The sequence below is a fragment of the Chaetodon auriga genome, chromosome 14 (assembly GCF_051107435.1).
Source record: "Chaetodon auriga isolate fChaAug3 chromosome 14, fChaAug3.hap1, whole genome shotgun sequence".
Taxonomy (NCBI): Eukaryota; Metazoa; Chordata; class Actinopteri; order Chaetodontiformes; family Chaetodontidae; genus Chaetodon; species Chaetodon auriga.
The window spans coordinates 6,129,483-6,151,093 of record NC_135087.1 but is presented as its reverse complement, the minus strand read 5'-3'; the positions used below and the strand labels follow the sequence as shown (position 1 = coordinate 6,151,093).

General features: G+C 43.7%; 1 protein-coding gene across 5 annotated transcripts in view; it reads right to left on the bottom strand.

Moving 5' to 3' along the window:
* Nucleotides 1-21,611, bottom strand: part of dnmt3ab (DNA (cytosine-5-)-methyltransferase 3 alpha b) — a 36,934-nt gene that overhangs the window by 6,040 nt on the left and 9,283 nt on the right. For 2 of the 5 annotated variants that reach the window (XM_076748053.1, XM_076748054.1), the window contains exons 4-14: nucleotides 20,817-21,168; nucleotides 14,585-14,631; nucleotides 12,406-12,552; nucleotides 5,217-5,564; nucleotides 3,957-4,115; nucleotides 3,617-3,724; nucleotides 2,807-2,963; nucleotides 2,457-2,603; nucleotides 1,484-1,528; nucleotides 1,072-1,151; nucleotides 846-958 (exon numbers count right to left, since the gene is read on the bottom strand). In XM_076748053.1, the coding sequence (XP_076604168.1) occupies nucleotides 846-958; nucleotides 1,072-1,151; nucleotides 1,484-1,528; nucleotides 2,457-2,603; nucleotides 2,807-2,963; nucleotides 3,617-3,724; nucleotides 3,957-4,115; nucleotides 5,217-5,564; nucleotides 12,406-12,552; nucleotides 14,585-14,631; nucleotides 20,817-21,168 (1,703 nt within the window). Of the gene's footprint in view, nucleotides 1-845; nucleotides 959-1,071; nucleotides 1,152-1,483; nucleotides 1,529-2,456; nucleotides 2,604-2,806; nucleotides 2,964-3,616; nucleotides 3,725-3,956; nucleotides 4,116-5,216; nucleotides 5,565-10,077; nucleotides 10,340-12,405; nucleotides 12,553-14,584; nucleotides 14,632-20,816; nucleotides 21,169-21,611 lie in introns of those variants that run through there. The other 3 variants (XM_076748055.1, XM_076748057.1, XM_076748058.1) reach the window with 2 other exon arrangements.

Sequence of the window (21,611 nt, the reverse complement as noted above, 5' to 3'; positions counted from 1 at the left end):
TCACTGCTAATTTGCATTGGGTCTGTGTAGATAAAGCGTTTGGTCTGCACCGGCTCTACATGGAGCGTGTCCTGAGACAACCTCTGCTGTTATTTGGAGCTACATAAATGAAAAAGAGTTGAATTGCGTACATCCCAAATACCAAACATACAATAACAAAATGTGCCTTTTCAGTTATGACAGCGGACACGTTCACTCCCACCCTCCAGAAATAAGATCGAGATAACTCAAACACTGAGATTGGACTTCACAGCAACGTAAGAGACGTCTCTTTTGAGGTAGTTTAACGTTTGAAATGACTCATATTTGCATAATTATAGATTCGAGATTTGCTAATGATGGAGTCATTTTAAGGATTTTAACAAGGTAAAAGGACTTCTTTTGTGACAAACAGATCAGAAACAAATCATTAGTCAAGTGTTTTATATATATCTTAAAACATGTTTGGAGGGGCTCTTTAAATCAAACCATTGAACCATGTGAATGCTGCTCTTTTAATTACGCCGTCTCGTAGCAGTCTCAGTTTAATGGCATTCAGCTGGATAATTACTGCCAACATGAAGTTTATCTTCATGCATTCAAATCCTAATATTTGCATAACAGCACTGGGTGAAAAAGTACATTAATTTGCATTTTCTATTGCAGATTTACTGGAAATTTACTTAAAAATGAACTGAACTTTGTTCAGATACCGTGACACCGCCACCCACATTACACAGAGTACTGCTTCTTCTCTACATAAGATGCTGTCATGATTTACATTTGTACTGCTGATGCAACATTGTGGTCACTGTGGTTTCTATCACCACCTGTCATGGCACAGTAGAACCCAGGAGAAACCTCACCGGCAGCAGTTGTTGTTTCCACACATGAGCACCTCCCGCCCTCCGCAGCAGATCGTGCAGTAGGATTGGTAACCATCGTCGTCATACTGATATGCACATTCTAGGAAGCAGTTCTGTGAAAAGGAGGTTTGACAAATTTAAAAAACGACATTTTATGGCGACGCATCAGCTGCTGCTTGAAAAACTGTTTATTAGAACTTAAAAAAGGACCTTTATCACAGCTCACCTTACAGCTCTGGCACATTCCTCCAGCAAACAGCGGGTGCTCACGGCTGACATTCAGACTTCCACAGGAGATACAGATGTCTGCAGACAGAAGTGCAGTGTGTCAGCATTTAAAAGGTGGAGGTCCGAGAGGTGTGAACAGTCCGCTGCTGCAGCTTCGCGCGTCAATGAAATTATTTGAACAGCTGTGATGCAGGTGGAGATCTAATGATCTTAGCTGGTATGTTTGACGAGAACGCAGCAAAATCATGCAAATGTTATTTCTTCACGTTTTCTTTCTTAACACAGATGCATGCATTTCTGCAGCTTTGCTTGTCAACAACAAGGCAAACGTCAAGCGTCTAGGTGGTCGTCCCCTGAGAGGCCCCCCGGTGCAGCTACAAGCGAGCGCTCACAGAAGACACACCACTTACCCTCTATGCTGCGGCACTTTTGTCTCACTTCGTGAATGAGTCGCTCTGAAAAGACAACACATGACACACCCAGTGAGAAAGAGATCTCCTCTCGCCATCATTTCAGTTTCAGCTCAGTTGTCTTCTAACAGCCATGAATAAACTCCACATTTGCCGTGTAAAATATTAAGAACATCAGAGCTTATAAAAAGGATATCTGAGCTTAAATCTCTACTGCAACGACCATCAATTTACACACATTAGGCAGATAAATTCTGTCATTTAAGAACCACAAAGGCCCCAAAATTGACCCCTGTGGTACACCAAATTCAAAAACGAGCTATTATTATAAGAGAAATGTTACAAAAGAAGATTTCTGGGTCCAGTTTGGCATTAAATCCATCATGGCCACCTTTTCATGTTCATTATTACCTCCAACCCACTTCTGGAGTATAGTTGTTTTATTGCCTCATTAAGTTCTCCAATTTAGGGTCAAAGTTGGATGAATAATGAGATGCTAATGGATCTGACTCACAGTCTGAGCAGGAGGGGATAATTGGCTGATATATGAAAGTTGATGTTCATATTATTAAAAGAAATAAATTATAGAGAGAGCGTCAAAGCATTTAGCTTTAACATAAGTAGGTAAACTTCATAGCATCACAGTTCACAAGTTCACAACTAAATTCAGAGAATGGTTAAAGTTAATCAGCAGATTTTAAACATACCTTTTCTAGACCACTCAGGACATCCTGCAGTAACATCAACACACCATTTGGGAGTAAACCCAAACAAACATCTATTCATTGTCTTTGGAACAGCTGAAGCCTTTTTTGCCTCGTCTCATCACTCACTTTCATCTTAAACCTGCCACCCTAATGGACCTCTTGTCCACACACTACTTCTCTGACCACTTACTCCAGTGTACAACTCCCCGAGGGAAGGAATATAGAGTTCACGACTCCTCTTTAACATAATGAACGAGGCACCTTACCTCGTGTCCTCTCATCAATGATGTCCTTGACCTTGGGTTTCTCTGCTGTGCTTTTGCGAGGCTTTTTGGCTGGAGGAGGTGTATAGGCTGCAGCTTCTGGCTCCACCCACATCTCAGGGTAGACCTCTTTGTATGGGTTACGCTCCTCTGCGGAGCACAGCATAGCACAAAATTAACAATACAGCCAACAGTGTGAATTATCCTATCGAGTGCTTAATATTTGTAGTCAGTTCACAGAGTCTAAAGGAGTTGATACACACATGAGAACTTTCTTGGAAATGTAAAAAGTCAAGACTCCCAGTTAGCAAACGTCCAATAATTCAAGCTTCGCAGTATCGACTCCCTCTTACCCTCTGGTGGCTCTAAGGCCTTGGGTCCAGTGGGCTGAAATCCCGTCATAGCCCAGTCAATCATCTGCTTGTTCAGCATTTCCACTGATTTGGAGGTTTCTGTCTCATCGCTGTCGGGGCAGGCTATGAAGGCTTTGCCTGCCCGACTGCTCGCCACCTATCAACACATGAAAACATTCACGACTGAAGTTCACCCTTCATATACTGAGTGGTGAACCTCGCTCCATCCTCACTTCTGAACAACTGAGCCCTTCCAGGATGCCCCTTTCATACCCAATCATGATGCTATCACCTGTTACCAATCAACCTGTTTACCTGTGGGATGTTCCAAACAGGTGTTTTTAGATCATTCCACATCTTTCTCAGTCTTTAGTTGCTCCTGTCCCAACTTGTTTGAAACGTGTCAATCTCATACTAAGCAGATATTTACAAGTCAAAACATTAAATATACTGTCTTTAAATAAATAAGAAACAACATGATAACTGGTGAGCTTTAGAGGTGCAAAGTAGGAGTGTTTTGTAACTTTGAACAGTCAGGCTAGCTGTTTTCACCTGCCTCCAGTCTTTATGCTAAGCTAAGCTAATCGTCTGTGGCCTCTATCTTAATTTTTAAAGCACTAATATGACAGTGGCATCAATCTTCTCATCTAAACCTCAGCAAGAAAGTGAATAAGCACATTAATCAAATTATCGAAGTATAGCAAAAACTGTGCAGCGCTATCGAATACAAAAAACACCATGCAAGCAATGACAAATTTAAAAAAAAAAAAAAACCCAGTGAGCTCAGTTCAGTTGGCAGGTTATGCTCACCTGTAGCACTTCATAGATGGCTTTCTTGTACATGGGCTGCTTGTTGTAAGTTGGTTGGTGAAAAGCATTATTGAAGGAACTTAAAGGCAAGAGTTTCTCTACACAGACCTGTAAAGTACACAGAAAATTAAATGTTTACTTCACATGTTAGAGGACGTCTGGAGATTAATGACTCTTATATTTATGTTGGAAAATAGTGATTAGTTGAGTAAATAAAGCAAAAAAAAAGCTCATTATACAGTGTGTGGTTGTCACTGTAAACGGAAGGCTGTTTTGCTTAATTTCTGGTGAAAAAAAACAACACCTGACAGCAATATTAATGTTGGCTCTCCGCACTCACCACTGAGAATTTTCCATCTCCAAACCACATGACCCATCTGGTTCCCTCGGCAGCTCTGCTCCGTCCCGTCATCCACCAGGATACGATGCGGCCTGGCCACCACGAGAACCCTCGCAGCTTCCCCCAAACCAGCTCGCCGATGCCAAAACCACGGCCGTCCTGCAGCCAAAATAAAAGACAAATCATCCGCTCTGTATTAACTTCTGGGCGTAATTGTGAAACATTTTTAAACACTGTCTGCCTCAGTTTGGGAAGTTAATTCAAGTCTATTTTAGTTTTATAGCTCAATATCACAAATTTGCCTGAAGCTTACGACACCCTCTATCCTTAGACCCTCGATTGTGACTCCTCTGAAAACCCCTTTAATGGGGATGAAATTGAACGAACCCTCAGGGGGAGCAACCGAGGACGGATCCCTCTCCCAGTGCAGACAGACATGCCAGAGATGTCGTGTGTGCAGACCAGACCGACAGCAAGTTTACAGTATGGACGAATCATACACACATTGTAAACATACATGAAGAACATGGATCGGGGGGGATGTTGAGCAGCTTCACGGTGCCGTCAGACAGATAAGACCTGAGCCACCATATAAATATATATATATATATAACAATACATAACAAACTAATCAAAACTCTTACGATCACTTAAGACAAAGAAAAGCAGCCCTTTTTAAAAACTGAGGAGATAGAAGTGGGGAACTTTTTGCATTTTTGGTTGAAAATGATTAATTAATATGACTGATTATTACATTAGTGGTCAAAGCTACACTATATAATGCTGGCACTGAGTATAAGGCCGTGTGTGGTATACTGTGGTCAAACTGTCACTGGTAGTGTCTATAATGTAGCAATAATTGTTCTTCAGGTGTACTGAAGTAGCATATCACATGATCTGTTTGTTTTACGTTTGAGTCAAAAATGTTATAAATCCGGCTGCAGGAACAATATTTTCCACTCATATATTTAAATGTTTAATTTGAACGATTCTAATTATAACCATCAAATTATCTACTAACTCCCGCTGCTTGTTCCGTCTTGTCGATCGGCGGGATGTCAGTTTTTGGATGGCGGAGGCTGACGGTCGTAAGACACCTGAAGTGAATAAATTCCCCAAACATGAGTGGCTGATTGACTCGACGCAGATTAACCCCGGCCTTAAATTAAATCCTTTTTCCAACAGAGGACTCTGTTGTGAAATCCTGTTTGTCTACAGCTGCACATTAATCAGAGTGAGCTGAGCCCAACGTGATCTTACCTCATACTCGGGCTCAGTGTCTGCAGACTTGGGGGATGTCTTGTCTCCACCTCCGATGGCGACGGGCTCAGGGGTCGTGGCCACAGTAGGGGAGGCGGGGTCAGTAGGCTGCTGCTGCTGAGGCGGCGGCTGATGTTGTTGCTGTTGCTGTGGCAGCGACGGCTGTGATTGCTGTTGATACTGAGGCTGTGACTGAGTGTGTGACTGAGGCTGCTGCTGCTGCTGCAGCAGCTTTGAAGGCGATGGGTGTTTGATTATTGAGACTTCTTCTCTCTGGGCCTCGCATTCATTCTCCTCGTGATCCTTCATCGAGTTCATCGCTGACATCAGTTTGGCCTTTTTCTCTGCCTGAAACACAGCCAGTCCATTGTTTAAGGCGAGTATAAAGACTGGGTTTTTAACGACGGTGGGATACTTTACTTTTCTAAATATAAACTTGTTTATCTACAGAAATACTTCTTCAACTTAACAAAAAGAGACAGATGTTAAGAGAAACAGCTGCACGATTTTTTAAAAGTTGATTTAAGGTCAAACTTCCACTCACACATCTACAAGTAGGGCAGCTTAGAAAAAAAATCCTCACCAACTAATTAGATTAAAAGACCCTTGAAACTGATAAAACTTGACAGAAAATTGTTGTAATATTAATAAAAAGAATAGGGTCACAATGAAAGGCAGACATAAGAAACTCGAAACCAAGTCAGCCTCATAAAAAACAAAACCCTTAATGTCGGCCACAATGCCCCGCTAACGCGCCGGGTAACGCTAACCTTAGCGAAGAAGCGACGTGGAGACGCTTCACGTGGAAACAAACCAGGAAATAAGTTAAAGATGGAGAGGAAGAAGCGTTAAAGCATTAAACAGAATTGCTTCCACAAAAGTATTGAGGTTTGCTTCAGTGCCTCACTGCTAAATGCTGAAAATAAACAAGACATAGCAGAAAACAGCTTTGTGCTAAGCTAGGCTAGACACATGCTGAAAGGTACCTGCACAGGATGCATCTGACTGGCGGTAAGACAATTCACAATTTTGCTAAATATTCGACAGTTCAGTAATAATTGTATTTTTGGCAGCAGGATAAGTTGTAAGCTAACACATTAGCCAAAAGTTACCTCAGACACAAAGCAACATTAGCATTAATTTGGAGTTATGTTTCTGGCCACCAAATGAAGTCAAGTTTAAGCTTTTAGCTTAGCTCTTTAGCAGCTAAATGCTCCATTATGTTCACCAGCTAGCTGCTAACTTTGTCTGAATGAGTGGGTTTATCAGAGCTGAAAATGGCTGCCTGCTGATGTGACGTGAGATGATAAGGCGCTGATGAGAGTGGTGAGAGCAAACCAAGTGGTGGGCCGTAAAACCGAAACAATGAGCTGAAAGACGCTAAAATGGACCGTCGAGCTGAGAGAAACCGCAGAGACGGACAATAATCGTCTTTCTTACTATGAGCAACACTGTTCACATTACACACAGTCAGCTGATCCATTTTTAATTTAAAGATATTTATTAATGCAGCCTTAAACACGCTACATTCTTGTCCATCCACCACTGAACTGCGTTGTTGCAGCTCCGCTCTCTAAATTGCCTTAATGCCAAATACAGCACGAACAGAGACTGTTAGCCTTTGTAGCCATGTAGCTTGACACCACGCTGTGCACACCGCCTCTGCAGCCCTCGTGCAGAATCTCGATTGTGGGAGCCCGACAGCCTTTGTAAACACAGCTTTATCTCCGACTGTAAGGCCCATTCATCAACAGCACGGTATACAGTAACCCTCTAGTGTCCGGAGCTGCAGCGGAGGGTTCACTGGGTTTGTGGTACCTGACACTGAACCGCTAGGTCGATCAGAGAGGACGAGACGCAGCCGGGACTTAAGCCTCTCACAGTAAATCCCCAACAGCTGCACTCATTCTGATGTCTCTCTCTCAAACACACACACGGTAGGACTCGGCATGCACACACATGTTAACTTTCTTCTCCTCCTCTCACTCTTTTTTTCATCAAAACACGCACACACTCACAGAACATATACAGTATCGGCAGTCCCATATGTAAACACGTGTTAGTCATACTATAGGCTCCACGTGAGAGCCGGGCTGCACAGCTGTGCTTACTTTCCTCAAGTCTTTCTCAACTTCTCAGGTCTCACACACACACTGTAAATGTCCAGAGGTGGACTGGGCGTGTGGGAAGAGGAGGGGAAAAAAAAAAAGCCGAGACTGAGAGAGAGTACAGCACAATCCTCCGTCCTCTCTCCCAGTGTGACTCGTAAACAAAAGCGCCTTTAAGGGGAGGTGGTGCTTAGGCGGCACGGGGAGGGGTTTCGGCGCAGAAGAGTAGAAACATGTGCTCTTCAATCAAGAGGCTCTGCTGCGGTTTATAAATATCTGTACTGTAGTGCTGGATGGATGGTTCAAAGCCCTCGGCCATATGTGTTAGACCTCTTGGCTCCAGCACAAGCACACTGGAGTTAGTGTTCGACAGCCGGCTTGGATGTGTGGTTCCAGATGGTAAACTGCAAAAAAATAACAAATGTCAATTGAATTGCTCAATGTGTTAGGTGTGCGTGGAGAAACAATCCGTAATTACTGTTGCCGGCTCAGACCGGAAGAAATGAGCTGACTAGTGCGAGCGAGCTACTTCATCACTGGTGACCAGTAATTGCGGATATATTGGGAGAAAAAACAAATGGCAATAAAGCAGCTGAGCTACTTTTACTGTGCTCATTTTGGTGTGTTTAGGGTCAGACTGTCTCCAGGGTTCCTTCTCCTCGGAGCCAATGAGAGAGTGACGCTGAAAATGCCAGTGGGGGGAGGAGAAAGTACAGTGGCTATAAGAACCAGATATTTGTCTCTGGACTTCTTCCCAGTTGTAAATGCCCCCCTTTTGGGGGCCTCACAGTGTGTGTGCAGCTCCACCAGCAAGACAGGCTCTCCGAGTCTAAAGGGGAAAATAGGAAAGGAGGTAGCAGAGACACAATGCGGTCTTTATCATTTACGCACGCCTGCCCGTCACTGACAGCTCAGAAATACCACCACTTATATCCGCTGTCACGCTGCGCTGAAGACAAATACCAAAAATGACAGCAGACATACTATAGATGTACAAACACAGCAGAGCAAATGAGTTTCACGCGGCGAAAAACGTCGACACTTTTTTCCCCCCTTGGAAAAATGTTACATAGGAATAATGGAAAATCAAACCTACGTTGGTGCACTAACAGTAATGGTGGATTTAGTTAAGGAGAGAGTGAAAACAGAAGCCCTGCAGGCCTCTGGCAGAGTGCAGAGACATGTTGGGTGCACAATAAGGGATAATCTGACTTAGAGGTCTGTGCAGCATGATACCCTGAGGGCTCAAGGGGTGACAGAGTGCACTGGGAGGCAGAAAAAAGAGAAGAGATATTGGCCTCTGGGGTGTGCAGATGATACTGTAGTATCTAATCTGGGCTGTGCTTGTTAACAAAAAGGTCACGTTTACTGCATAGTGTCAGTTATTTATAAGACAACAACTGCCTGTTATAAAGGCTGTTAACTTTATGAGGCAAATTTCTTAGTCTCAAAGAGTCAAAAGTGCAGTTGTGGAAATGAAACACCGCCTTGAAAACTAGTACATCGACAAAAACAATAAGCATCAAACAAATTAGATATTAGAGGGAAAAAAAGTGTTAAAGTAGCAGTTCAGGTGCCATCGAATCAAAACAAGCATTCTGCAAACTCTGATTAAAGGTAAAAGTTAGATGAAACAAACTGTCAGTGAACATTACTTCCTCACACAACGAGCCTTTGAAGCAACACAAAAGAGTTTGACCTTTGAATGCAGTCGTCTCTCATGCGCAACAAGCAGCAGAGACGCAGCAGGGACTGTTTTGTGTAATTGTTTGATGGATAATACAGTGAAATATGTCTTCAGTGCACATACCCAAGCCTATCTGCAGAGCAGGGCTGCTTACGTTTAATAAAAACTTCCTTAAGTCACGACAGGTGTAGTTAACTCGAGAGATGCATCAGACCCAGCACGCTGCAGAAGCTGATCCCAGAGCTCAAAAACGGGCTGCTTTCAAAGTGGAAATACTGTCTGAAAATGCACGAGTGGCAGGTTCTGCTGTGCAGCAATGTGGCTACTACATTCATTAGCCTGATTTTAGCACAGATCCCTACAAAGGCTGTGCATTTCATGAGTGGCCTTGGGGGGTCACACCAAAATAGGCCATCTGGTTCTCATTGTATTGCGTCCTTTTAGGAGATAATTAGGAATATTACAGAGTCAGCCATGAATACATAAACAGAATTCCCCATGAATCCACAAGTGGAGTTGTTAAAAAAGCTCCCTGAGGAGGCTGCTCGGCTTACTCCAAAGCCCTCTAAAACCTTTTCAAGTAATCAAATTACACCTCTTGCAGGAAATCTATGTTCAGAGTCAAACAGAACAAAGTGCACAATGATAGGAAGGAAAAGGATTTGAGGCCTGCACAACAACTTCACCTTTTTCCCACTTAAATGTTATGTAAGGCGACTTTAAAAACACAGCAGCATTCTTAAGGTAAATATATCTGCCCTACAACAAAGCTGCACTCGTCTGACATTTCTAGGCACTTCTATGAAACAGGAAATAGTTGCAGCACACATCAACCCCACGGGAAAAACTTTTTTCATGCAAGCAAGTTTTTCCCAAACACGGCTAAAGCCTGCTCACTCTTCCTCTTTTAAAGAGACGGTTTCCCTTTAAGCCGTGCAGAGCAGATGGTTCACGAGAACTCTCGTGGAAATACCTGAAGTCAGCATATTCCCCTCGCTGTAAGCAGGCTAATCAAACATGCACACTATCCCCCCGTGTTATCAAACAAACAATGCAGTGCACATACCCATACACACCAGCGCGCAACCCTCATAATCCAGTGTGGGGCTTGAGTTTTTTTCACCCCCACTCTCAGGGTAGAAGAGATCGCTTAAAAAAAGAAAGCATGAACATTTCTTTGTCTGGGAATTCAGGGTCAGGTGATTGCCGACAGGAATTCTGGTTGGCTAGAGAGGACTTGCAAAATGTTGGCAGCGAGCCAAGAGGCTGTCTTGCAAGCAGGGCTGGAAATTTGCTGCAAACCTCATCTTCACCCTCATATCCATAGCACAGAGTTCATTTCCATAGCTGGGGGAGGGGTCAGGAGAAGAATGGGGGAGGGAAACAGAGAGGGAGAGACGGAGAAGTCCACTGTAACACAAGGCACATGAAAAGAGAGAGAGAGAGAGAGAGAGAGAGAGAGAGATCCTGGAGAAAGTGCAAGACGGCAGTAACCCTTTCAGCCACCATGTCGTCCCTGCTGCAGAAACATGCAGCAGCAAGAGGCTCCGTGTGAGGAGCACAACCCAAACTAAAGGCTGTGCATCATATTACTCCTCAGGAAAGGGCTTTGATGCCAGAACAAATCGGTCTTTGTGCAAATTAGATCAAAGCTTGCAATACGCCAGATGAGAAAAGGGGGGAAAACCAGGCACAATCAAAATTTGCATCTTGCAAATCCTCAGTCTCGTAAAAATCTCAAATCCTCAGCCTTGCAGAGGGACTCCTTTAAGAGAATCCACCTCTGTGTGCAAAACGTGAACTGCCTACTTGCCTTGTATTTTATGACATTTCACTTGCGGGACCCCGGCATGTCCTGCTAATTTGGCAATATTTCCTCCCTGGAGACATTTTTATGGCCGCTCTCCGAGCCTTCTCCAGAGGGGAGCAGAGGGGGGCGGGGAGGCAGAAGAAATGGAAGACCCCATGTTGATACTACGGAGACTCCTCATTATGTAACAGATGAAGTTGCTTTACATCACATTACTACCAGGAGTCACACTGAACATGACTAAGTAATGAGCAATGTGGGGAACTTCATATTTGTAAGATTTAACATCTTGCCGCGTTAGGAGCTTTTATTCATGGTCCAAAAGGAAAACAGAGCTTGGATGAGTTACCGCTTTCTGTGTGATCACTCTGAATGCGGTAAAAATGACCAGTTTGTTGTAGTGCTTGGTAGCCAAATGGTTACAAGCACATGCCGTATTGTCGCAACTCTCCACTGTCACTGTCCAATCAAGCAAAAATGCTTAAAAGAAATCTTGAAAAACCAAAAAAAAAAAAAAACAAAAACACTTGTTGACAAAGTATTGTTCTGTACAAGGTCTATAACTTAGGAGCAGTTTAGAAGATTTCCATCGAATCGCGTGTTGGTTCTCGACCTTCTTGATCAAAAGGTCCATTCAGTAGCTGTTCTGGAGCTCGAGGAAGATCACGTGATGCAACTGAAAGCTCCAAAATAGCTACTAAATGGAACTTGCGGCGAGACTGTTTTGTCAAGAATGAACTTGTAACTCTTTGTTATTGCTCTGCGTTTACATGGAAGGTTTAATTGAAGCTATTTTCCATCAAATTGAAATCTGTTGACAGGAAGTTGTGTTCAGACCAAGTTCAGCTCCGTATTCATTTGACAAAGACCAAAACTTGAATCTGGCTTAACTTTAATGACTTTTTAATGTGAATTACACATGTCTACTTTATACTTGTCAATTCTCTTTAGCTTTCCAGAGCAGTAAAATCCTTCCTCATCACATCATAAGCCAGGTGGTAACTGACAAGCCTTCAAAGTCATGGATCTCATCACTATTCCTGGATTTCACTGTCTTATCAACACACCCACCAATGCAGCCCCTTCTCACTCCCAACACCAACAAAGTCCGTGCATCATCCAGGTTAACAAGGACACTGTTTCTGGAAAGAGACCATCTCCACGGCTTGCTTCTGGAGCATGAAGGAAAAAATTTTTTGGTCATTCGGGTGAACTGACCCTTTAACGTAGCAGCACTTCATCACAACTTCAAGTCACCAAAGGCAATCAGAATGATGCAAATCTAAATATACAGCAACATTTTCATCCAGGAAGTATGAATCATGTCAAAGCATCAACACAGCTGCATGTGATTTCTCCTCTGCTAATACAATTGACAAGAACAAAGCCAGGAAATGCAGGAGCTGACTGAGCCAATGGCTCTGGAAATCCACAGAAATAAATGGTACCTTCATGAGATATCAGATGACCCATCAAATACACTTGGCCGTGAATACACCACAAGCCTTGTCTTTGACCCTGGCAGCTTTTGCCTGTCACTCACCCTGTAATCTACGGTGGCTGGGACAGAGCTGGGGTACTCACCTCCATCTTCCACTTGGCCAGCCACTCCTCTCTGGTCCGCTTGCTAATGTAATAAGGGTCACCAGCCTGGAAGGTTATTCTGGGCATGGGCCTCTGACGAAGGCTGATCTCCCAACCAACTCCCCTTCGCAGCCTGCCTCGACCTCCCTGTTTAAGGTGTTGAAAAAAAAAGTTAGCTACTAGATCTTGATTCTTTCCTTTAGAGTTTAGAAGCATCCAGATTTGTAGTAAATCTGTGCGTCCAATCTGTCACTAGAGCCTGTGAGACAGACTCTAGTTAACGAGTGAATAATTTGTGGTTGAGGCGATGGGGTTGTCTAATTTCTAAAAAGATGATGACTCACATGTTGGTGTGCCATACGGTGCTATCAGCTTGTGATTGGTCAGGCCGCAAGAAGTGATGCCACAGTGTCTAATCACAACTCCCTGGCAACACTCTCAAGGTCGCCAGCACCAACTGATACAAGAAGCTCCCAAGTGTATTTGATATTTCAAATCTATACACCATTAGGTACCATTTCTTTCACAAGTCCAAAGGCAAGAGAACTACTCAGGTTTTCTGGACCTTGAAGAAGAAGCCTTGAAGACAGGCGAAGCTTCAAGTCGAGCAATGGTGTGGATATAGTTTACTGTAGGTGTCAGAAGGTTTAATGATACACAGACATAAGATTGAAGGAATAGTTTGATGTATTTCTCACCCTCTTGTTCAGAGTTAGGTGAGAGGATCTACACCACTCCCATATCTGTCCATGCATTAGGAAGCTCCGGCTAGCTTAGCTTAGCACAAAGACTGGAAACAGGGGGAAACAGCTAGCTGCCAAGAGGTGACAAAATCCACCGACCAGAAACTTTAGAGCTCACAAATGAACATGTCTGATTTGTTTAATCCATACAAAAAGCCAGCATGATACTCCACTGCAGAAACTCTCAAAAAGCAACAAAATGGGGGGCAAAGTCATCGGCCAACGGAAGAGGAAAATTTCACAGATCAAGATTTTTAAAATAAGTAAAACTTTTTTTTTGTACTTTTTACTTCGCACTTGTCTGTTGATCAAACAGCTTTATAATTCTGGAAATTCTAGTTTCAAGCATTAAGTTACTCAGAACTACTCATAAGATCACAGTACGAAGTTTTAATAACTTAATTTAGGACAAAAAAGCTTGAGACAAGTGAAATGCTCTCACATAAAAACTGCCTGGTAACAGGACACCCGACAGACACAAAACAAGCATCCAATACCTTCATTTGAGATATTTCATCTTACTTAGTTTTGCTTTTTACAGAGAGTACCCAGCCAAGAAATACTCAAGCACATAAACTCCATAAAATGGTGAATGGCAGTTTTTCCACTTTTGGTTTTTGTTTCAATTTAGAGATGCTGGTATCCGAACTTTGCTATTGTTGAACAGAACCAGGCTAGTTGTTTCCCCCACTTTCCAGTCTGTGTGCTAAGCTAAGCTAACCAACTGCTGGCTATAGCTTCATATTTACCTATAAATCGTCTCATCTAAAACACCTGTATTTTCCATAAAGTGGAAGAATTCCAAAGCTAAGCTAACAGGCTCTGGCTTCTTATTCAATGGACAGATATGAGAGCGGTATCAATCGTCTCCTCTGACTTTCAGCAAGAAAGCAAATAAGGCCTGAAACTGTTTTTTTTTTTAACAGGGGCCTGTGTACCACACTATGTTTGGATAGAGCCAGGCTAACTCTAGCCCTCAGTTTCCAGTCTTTATGCTAAGCTAAGCTAACGGGCTGCTGGCTTTAGCTTCGTGTTTATCTATAAATCCTCTAATCTAACTCTTGGCAAGAAAACAACTGTATTTACCACAATGTTGAACAGTTCCTACTCAGCTTCATTCATGCAAAACAACACGTAAACATCCCCATATCAAGTCCACAACCAGCATGGGCTGATGTTTTTATTACATACCTGTATCCTGCTATATTCTGTATTTCTGCTTCAAAAACTACCACGTTTCAAGTAAAAAAAAGCACCTTTGCCTCTGTTCGAGCTGCACCACGACAATCTATCATGCTGGCAAGCAGGGGATTTGTGGTTTGTGAGAGGAAAGGTAATTCACCCAAAAAAGGAAGCTACAGTCCTGGCAAGTGTGAAAGACACCTCAAGAGTTACGTCAGCCAGAGAACAAAGACTCAACAGAGCAGAAATCTTACCTCGGTCTTGACTGCATCACCTCCGTCCTCCTCCTTGTGCTCCACATCTAGAGAGAAGACAGCGACACAATGGATGGCCTGAATCATTCATAGGAGAGTGGAAATTGACCACATCGGTTACCCTCGTATCTGTGTTAAACTCAACTGGTCTCGCACTCATCAATAAACCATATGACACATTTATTAACCCAAATTATTACGCTCGCCCTCCACATCATCCATTAACTGTGCGTTTGATCAAATTAAAGTCAAATTAATATAGCGGAGGGGAGATAGTGGCTCGGGGAAACTCCTCATGCGTGCTCAGAGTTTCAGATTGTCTGCGATCTCGGGAGCTTGTGCGCTCAGGTGCCGTATGAGTGTTTGGAGAGGCTGCTCAGGTTATGATGAGTGTGGAGAGGGGCCAGGTTTACTTTGGCAAATGTCACACTTCTGACCTTATATCCCCCCTTCCCCAGATACACAGCTGGTTGCTATTAGCATGGCTCCTCCCACGCCACCGACACTGAGCCGTAAAGGCAACAACATACTGCTTCACTTGACTGTGGCTCGAGGGCCATATATAATTGCCTTGCCAATCTCCAAAGCCTCAACAGGACCAAGACATGAGTCTCCTCCTGCTGCAGTTGAGTTATGAACAACTGAAAGGCAGACAGACGCAGACACTGCTGTAGAAAATGGTGGTAAAGCCAATAAAAATTGCTCTGCCGTTAAGAAAGTCATTATTTTATGTTTTCCAATGATAAAAGTCAGTAATTTACCCAAGTTCTACAACACTGAGGTACTTGTACACACAAAATAATCTCACCTTAAGGTCCATTTAGTAGCTGGAGCTCTTGTGTAGTGGTGGTGGAGTTTGGTATCATGGAAATGTTTAAATTCCCGTTGTTTCTGAGCACTTTCATGAGATTTTAAACACTTTACAACATGGACGAGAACTCCCCAACACAACCATGACAAGTGGGCAAACGTCCTGCTGATGAAGCTCATGTGGTATGACTGAAAGTCCCGGAACTGCTACTAAATGGACCGTGAGGTGACACTGTCAATCAGCGACTTGTGCTCGAGTTCCACCATTGAGTTGCACATTTACTGCACAACATACAGTTCATCTAGTAAAATATGTTTATTTAATTGTACAAAAAGTAGTTAAAATTAGTTTCACTATGACCGTTAGTGTTCAGATGCTCCACACATGTTAATAATAATAATAATAATCCAGTTTTATACAGATCTCTGCCCTGAAGTAGAAGTATTAACTCAGCCCATACACAAATATTCAGTACTTCAGAATGAGTAAAGGTACAACTAGATTATTTTCAGCACTGATTAATCAGCCAATAATTTTCCCAGTTAAATGAGTAATTTATTATCTTTGTACTACTACCTCATACTACTACTATCTATTATCACAGAAGACTAAGAAAAGCTGCAAGTACTTTTCTGGGTATTCTGTGATGAGTGATTTTTGGGGGTTGGGATTAATTGTTCCTCAGAATTGCTGCCTGTTAGATTAAGTACTTCTACTTGTGACACACAGTCTGCGGCTTACACTTCCAAAAGTATTTTTAAATTGCAGCATTGCTTCTTTTAAATAAGTACAGGATCCAACACTGACATACTGAACGGATCCAAAACTCTTTGAGTTCTATGCCGAGTTTCTTAGAAAGACAAATATTTTCCACAGGAAAGAAAAATGTCCATATACGCAGAGGAGGTTGCACAACCAAAAGTGAGAGATGCAGCAGGCGGCTAAAGCTCGTCAAAAATAGCAGAGAAAATATTTGGTGAAACGTGCTCTGAAACCGCAGTCTAATAAAAACGTCTCGAACACAATAAAAGCTCCAGTTGGGATTTCCCATTAACTTGGCCGTGATTTAAGACAACGAGGGCATGTTATTCATTCTTAACCGGCATTGTTTTCCTGTGTTCAGCGGAGCGGCGAGGGGTGAGCCAGGGAGCAGGGATACCACCGAACTGAAACACTAGGACAGCAGTCAGGATCCGTGAGAAGTTTTTCACCCCAGCAGCAGCAGAAAAAAACAGACAAGGAAGCCAAAATCAGCTCAAACTCCCACCTCTGATATCACCGAAACAATGTCTAATTCCAATTTAAGCGAGCGTTTCTAAAAGCGCCTCGGTGATATGACACCGGCGGAGCTTCTACACATCATTCAAGCAGCTGTGGCCGAAATTAGCATGATGGCACAGCCTGAGTAAACACGGCTATCTGCAGAGTCGAAGCCCAAACACTATCATAACACTTGAGGCCTGAGAGGCGAAGGACAACTTCTGATGGCGTGTTTTCTGCACAGCCAACTCCGGCCTGTCAGTGAAGTACCCTACAGACCTGTCCAAACAATAGTCCGCTCTCTTAGCAGCCTCTTCAGCTTGGTTCCATGTGTAGCTGAGCCCCCGGTTCCTCCCTCCCCCTTGCTCTTTTTTTTTTTTTTTTTTTTTCCATCCCTCCCTGCTTGGGTCTGGTCTCCTCGTCCTCATCGGGAATAAGTGACTATATAACAAATCGGTGAGGCAGCGCGGACTGCCAAGGTCATTGGGTTTGTGAGGGGAGCTGGCTAACGTTGCCCACAGAGAGTATACCTTGCCAGTTTGAGTGGGTTCCAGCTCTCGTATTGCTAGAGCTCAGTTCCACTACAGCCGGAGCTCAAATCCTTCCTGTGCCCTCCAGATGGATAACAGAAACCCTGTTTAGCTGACTATCGATCCACCACACTGCCCCCCACCAAGGACTCTTCCTTCTGAGATGAATGCACCAACGCTCCCTCTGTTCAAACTTTTTTTTTTTGTGTGTGTGTGTAATGGGATTAATATCTGCCTGCATGTATATTTTAGTCGCGGTCAGGTTTGCCGCTTAGTGCATTTAAGGTAAATCCAGACATCATGCAGGCGCAACAGTAAGTGGTGCTTTTTGCATTTCCCAGAAATCATTCAGCAATTAAACTCAGGGCAGCACTGTGGGCTGTTTTTGCTGATGTAATCTGAATTAAAAGTCTGTGCCCCTCCCCACCCCCCCCTTCTTTAAACTTGCACATATCCACCCACTCCAGCTGCTTTTTGCTCCAGTCGCCTGCTCCCACAATTCTCTGCTCACGAACTTGCAATGTGCACACTGTCCTATCAGCGCTGTTTCACTGTGTCACAGGCATCAAATACTACTCACAAACTGATGCCCACCAGCAACTGTGTGTGCGTGCAAGCTTCACACACACAGTAAACTATCCACCCTGCACTACGTTCACACATCACGTGTCTGCCGACGCCCGCCTGCAGCCTCGAGAGAAACAACAAAAAAAAAAACATGTCACTAACATCTGCTGCAGGTCTTGGGGGAGCCGCAGACCCCGCACAGACCTCTAATTTGAATTTCTGCACGTCCTTTCTTTGGCTTTTGCGAACACGGCCTGCGCTGACTACTTGGTTCCTCTTTCTGTTGATTCCAAGAAGTCCGCTGTTGAAAACGTATGAGATGGCACTTCCTGTTCCTTCCTGCTCAAACTGCCACTTTAAAACACCGTACTGTAACAAACCGGATGGCATTTGAAGAGTTAATGCTGTGAGTGTGACTGTGTTCACAGATGTTAGCTCGGTTAGAGAGATAACGATGACATGGCCAGCTCATGGGTTTTGTCGTTGGCTCACTGTGGCCTGTGTCCTGCACCAGGACTTATCTTACCGAGGGCTCCTACAATATGTGACAGATTTTAGAAACCTCATTTGAGTCAAATCACTATTGTGTTATGTCAATTTGATAAACCTATTGACTGTTCACTCTGCTATTGGTCACCTGTCGAAACCAGGCTGACACATCTGTAGCTCTCTACATGTTTCTGCTACACAGGGCTTATCAAAAGTGGCTAAATATGCAGGACAGTGCAGATGATCTGGTGTAATTTTGTGGGATTTCTTCTCTTTATATGCTCACCTTTAAGAAGGGAGTTTTTCATAATATGTTTCCTTTAAAATGTATAACAACGCTAAAACTAATTACACATGATAATGTGATTTATAGCTCAGATTTAGGGCCAATATTTGCTGCTGTAGGGTAAAGAACTGCTATAGTAAGGAAATTCGACATACCACTGACTCTGAAAATGCTTCTTCCTACACTCCCCACAATGCAACTGGACAGTGTCTTTGTCTTAGCCCCTGCTTGGTAAACCCAAAATGATGACATCACCCGGGCTATGTATGAGCCAAAGACTTTAGAAATGTTTCCACAGGTGGACTAATAGAAACTCTAACAAGTGAAACGACCCTCCTGTGTGAAATCGGCGCAGTGTCCCTTCAGGTTTTGGTGATCAATCCTTTGAACCTAAAACGTGGTCTAGTCGCATTCTCCCGCCTCATCTTGCTTTAATTCCACATCCTCATTTCAAACAAAGCCCTGTGCAACAGGATGAGTGTTAACAATGAGTGTTAAACTTTATTATTGTGTCTAATTGTCACGTCCCTCTGCCGCACTAAAGCCTCGCAGCGCCGGATCCAAACCCAGATTAGGGAGCAGAGCTGCACACCTGGTTCGGAAAACCCGTCTTTAGCCATTTGCACCAGAAGCCAACAGGGTTCTCCCAGATTTCTGCTTTGAAGTGAAGTAACAGATCCTAGAAGCACAGATCAGGTGAATACAGAGTGCAGACTCAGTTTGTAAAGAGTTCTGGGCACGACGCCATCCACCTGGCAGGGCCCCCGACAGGGAGGCGGCCACAACAGAGACCTGCCAGCTCCCAACAGAGGCTTGTTGCCAGGAGACGAGTCGCTCCTCCCCGGGCTTTATTTACTGCACTTCTCATCAAGGTCATAGCCGGTGTCTCTGTGGCCGAGAGAGGAGCGAGAGAGACGCGTGGCTGACAGAGAGAGAGAGAGAGAGAGAGAGAGAGAGAGAGAGAGAGAGAGAGAGAGAGAGAGAGAGAGAGAGAGGACTAAAAAGCAGAGAGGGGAGCGGCTAAGTGAAATTGTTAATCTCCATCTTGGACTAAAACCTACCTGTCAGCAGCCCTCTCTCCCACAATGCCCCCCTGATTTATATCATCTTCACGCACTAATGTGGTCCACTGCAGCACTGTGGCTGCTGCACATTCACTTCTAATGGACCAAAACTCGATTCAAAATTTCCCCACATTTAAATCTATTGCAATTAAAACGTGAGCAGGTTGCATTTTTCAGTTGTCGTCATTATTTCAGGAAACATATTAGGTTGTTTTTTGTGTTAGATTAAGTAACGTCGCCACTTCCTGTTGTCTGAACATTATGTGACCAGAATTCAAACAATTCAGGAAACTAATGATTGTTTTAATATTCGATTAAACTTCAGCCTCCCGATCAACCGTTATTAAATATAAGAAAGCAGTGACGAATTCCCATCACATTTTCCTAAAAGGTGACATTTTCATCGCATAAGTGCTCATTTTAATAACTTTATAATTATCATTTTAATTACTACTTCAATATTTTTGGGTATCATTACGGTGCTCTTCTATGTTCTTGTCTGATTAAAAAGCGTTTAATCTCATTTTTTCAGTGTTTTTCTGAAGTTCTAACAAAGTGTAATCTATTACATGGAGTATTCAGATTGTAAGTGCTGTTGTTATGTCTCGTGTGTGAACGTTTTGATGTTTTAATGAACTGCTGGACGGACCAAAGACACTTTTCCACCTTTGGACAATTAAGTTTTGTTCTATTCGAATGATAAAATGTGATTAACGGGCAGGAAGTGAAATGCTTCCACATGCAGATGTTGTGGCTCCTTTTTTCCTTTTTGCTACATGATTTCAAAGCCAATCTGCTCATTGTTTCTCTCTTTCTTTCTCATTGCAGCTGCTCTGCACATTCACATGTCGACTGGTCGGACATGATGAAAGCATTTGGTGAGCCACAGAGACACTGACACCGAGTGAAACACAGCATGCGTAATATTCAATATGATGCGTATAAGATGAATGTTGGTATAAACATAATAATTACTGTGTCAGCCCTGATATCTGCTCGTGCCTTTCCACTGTGCAGCGGCATGAATGCGACACTTTTAGCCTGAGTGTTACTAATCCTGGCAGCGTCAGCGCCATGCTCTGTGTGTCTGACACCCATTTACAGTCCATTACTCAACATCTTGTACTCGTCACATGACTTTTCCTGCTGGATCCACAGAGAGCAGATCAAAACGTGGCCGAGCTGAACGAGCAGAAGCCAAGAAAAAAAAAAAAAAAACACTCACATTTCGTTGGGCGCTCCAGTTTCCGCCTCCCTCGTTTCTTGCGTGGCGTCGTCAGGCCGTCTTCCTTGTCTTTCTCCGAGTCGCGCTCTTCCCTGCTGAGGAGGAATCCGTTCCCCTGGGACGGGCTCCGGCTCTGACCCTGGGAGCTGTCCTCTGCCCGGCAGGAGGAAGGGTCTCTGGGGAAGCCGTTCTCCACTTCCCTCCTCTCCTGTTTGGGGAAGCAGGCGTCGGACGTCCTGTCTCTGTGCCCGCCCACGTCTCCATTGTGGACCTGTGCTATGGACGGCCTACCCACCCCAGTGTAGCTGTTGCCCACACCCACACTGCCCTTGAGAGTGCCACAGCCCTCGACCTGCAGGCAGGAAAAGAGGAATTCGAAATGTTAACATCCTGGCACTCCATCAGCTTTAGAGATTATTATAGCTGCAGCAGCGTGTTACAGTTTGATGTTTTGAAGGTGTACAACAGTGTTGTGCCTGTCAGCAGTGATGACATATCACTGGGCATACTGTAGCTGGCTGCGCAATAAACAAAACCTCTCAGGAGTTCCAACAAATCATCCAGCACGCTTGACAAAAGGGTCATCTGAGTGAGCCACAATGAAACAGCTGGCATTATCAGAGTGAGGATAAGCGCTCCTCACTCTCTATTGGCTAAATGGGCTATTTAGCTGAAAGAAAATGAGAATTAAAGCATTCATCCGTTTCATATTAGATAAGCTTAATTTCATCCCTTAAGCCTCCTGGGCTCTATCTGGACAGAATCAAGCATGTAGCTCAACTTCCACACTTATTA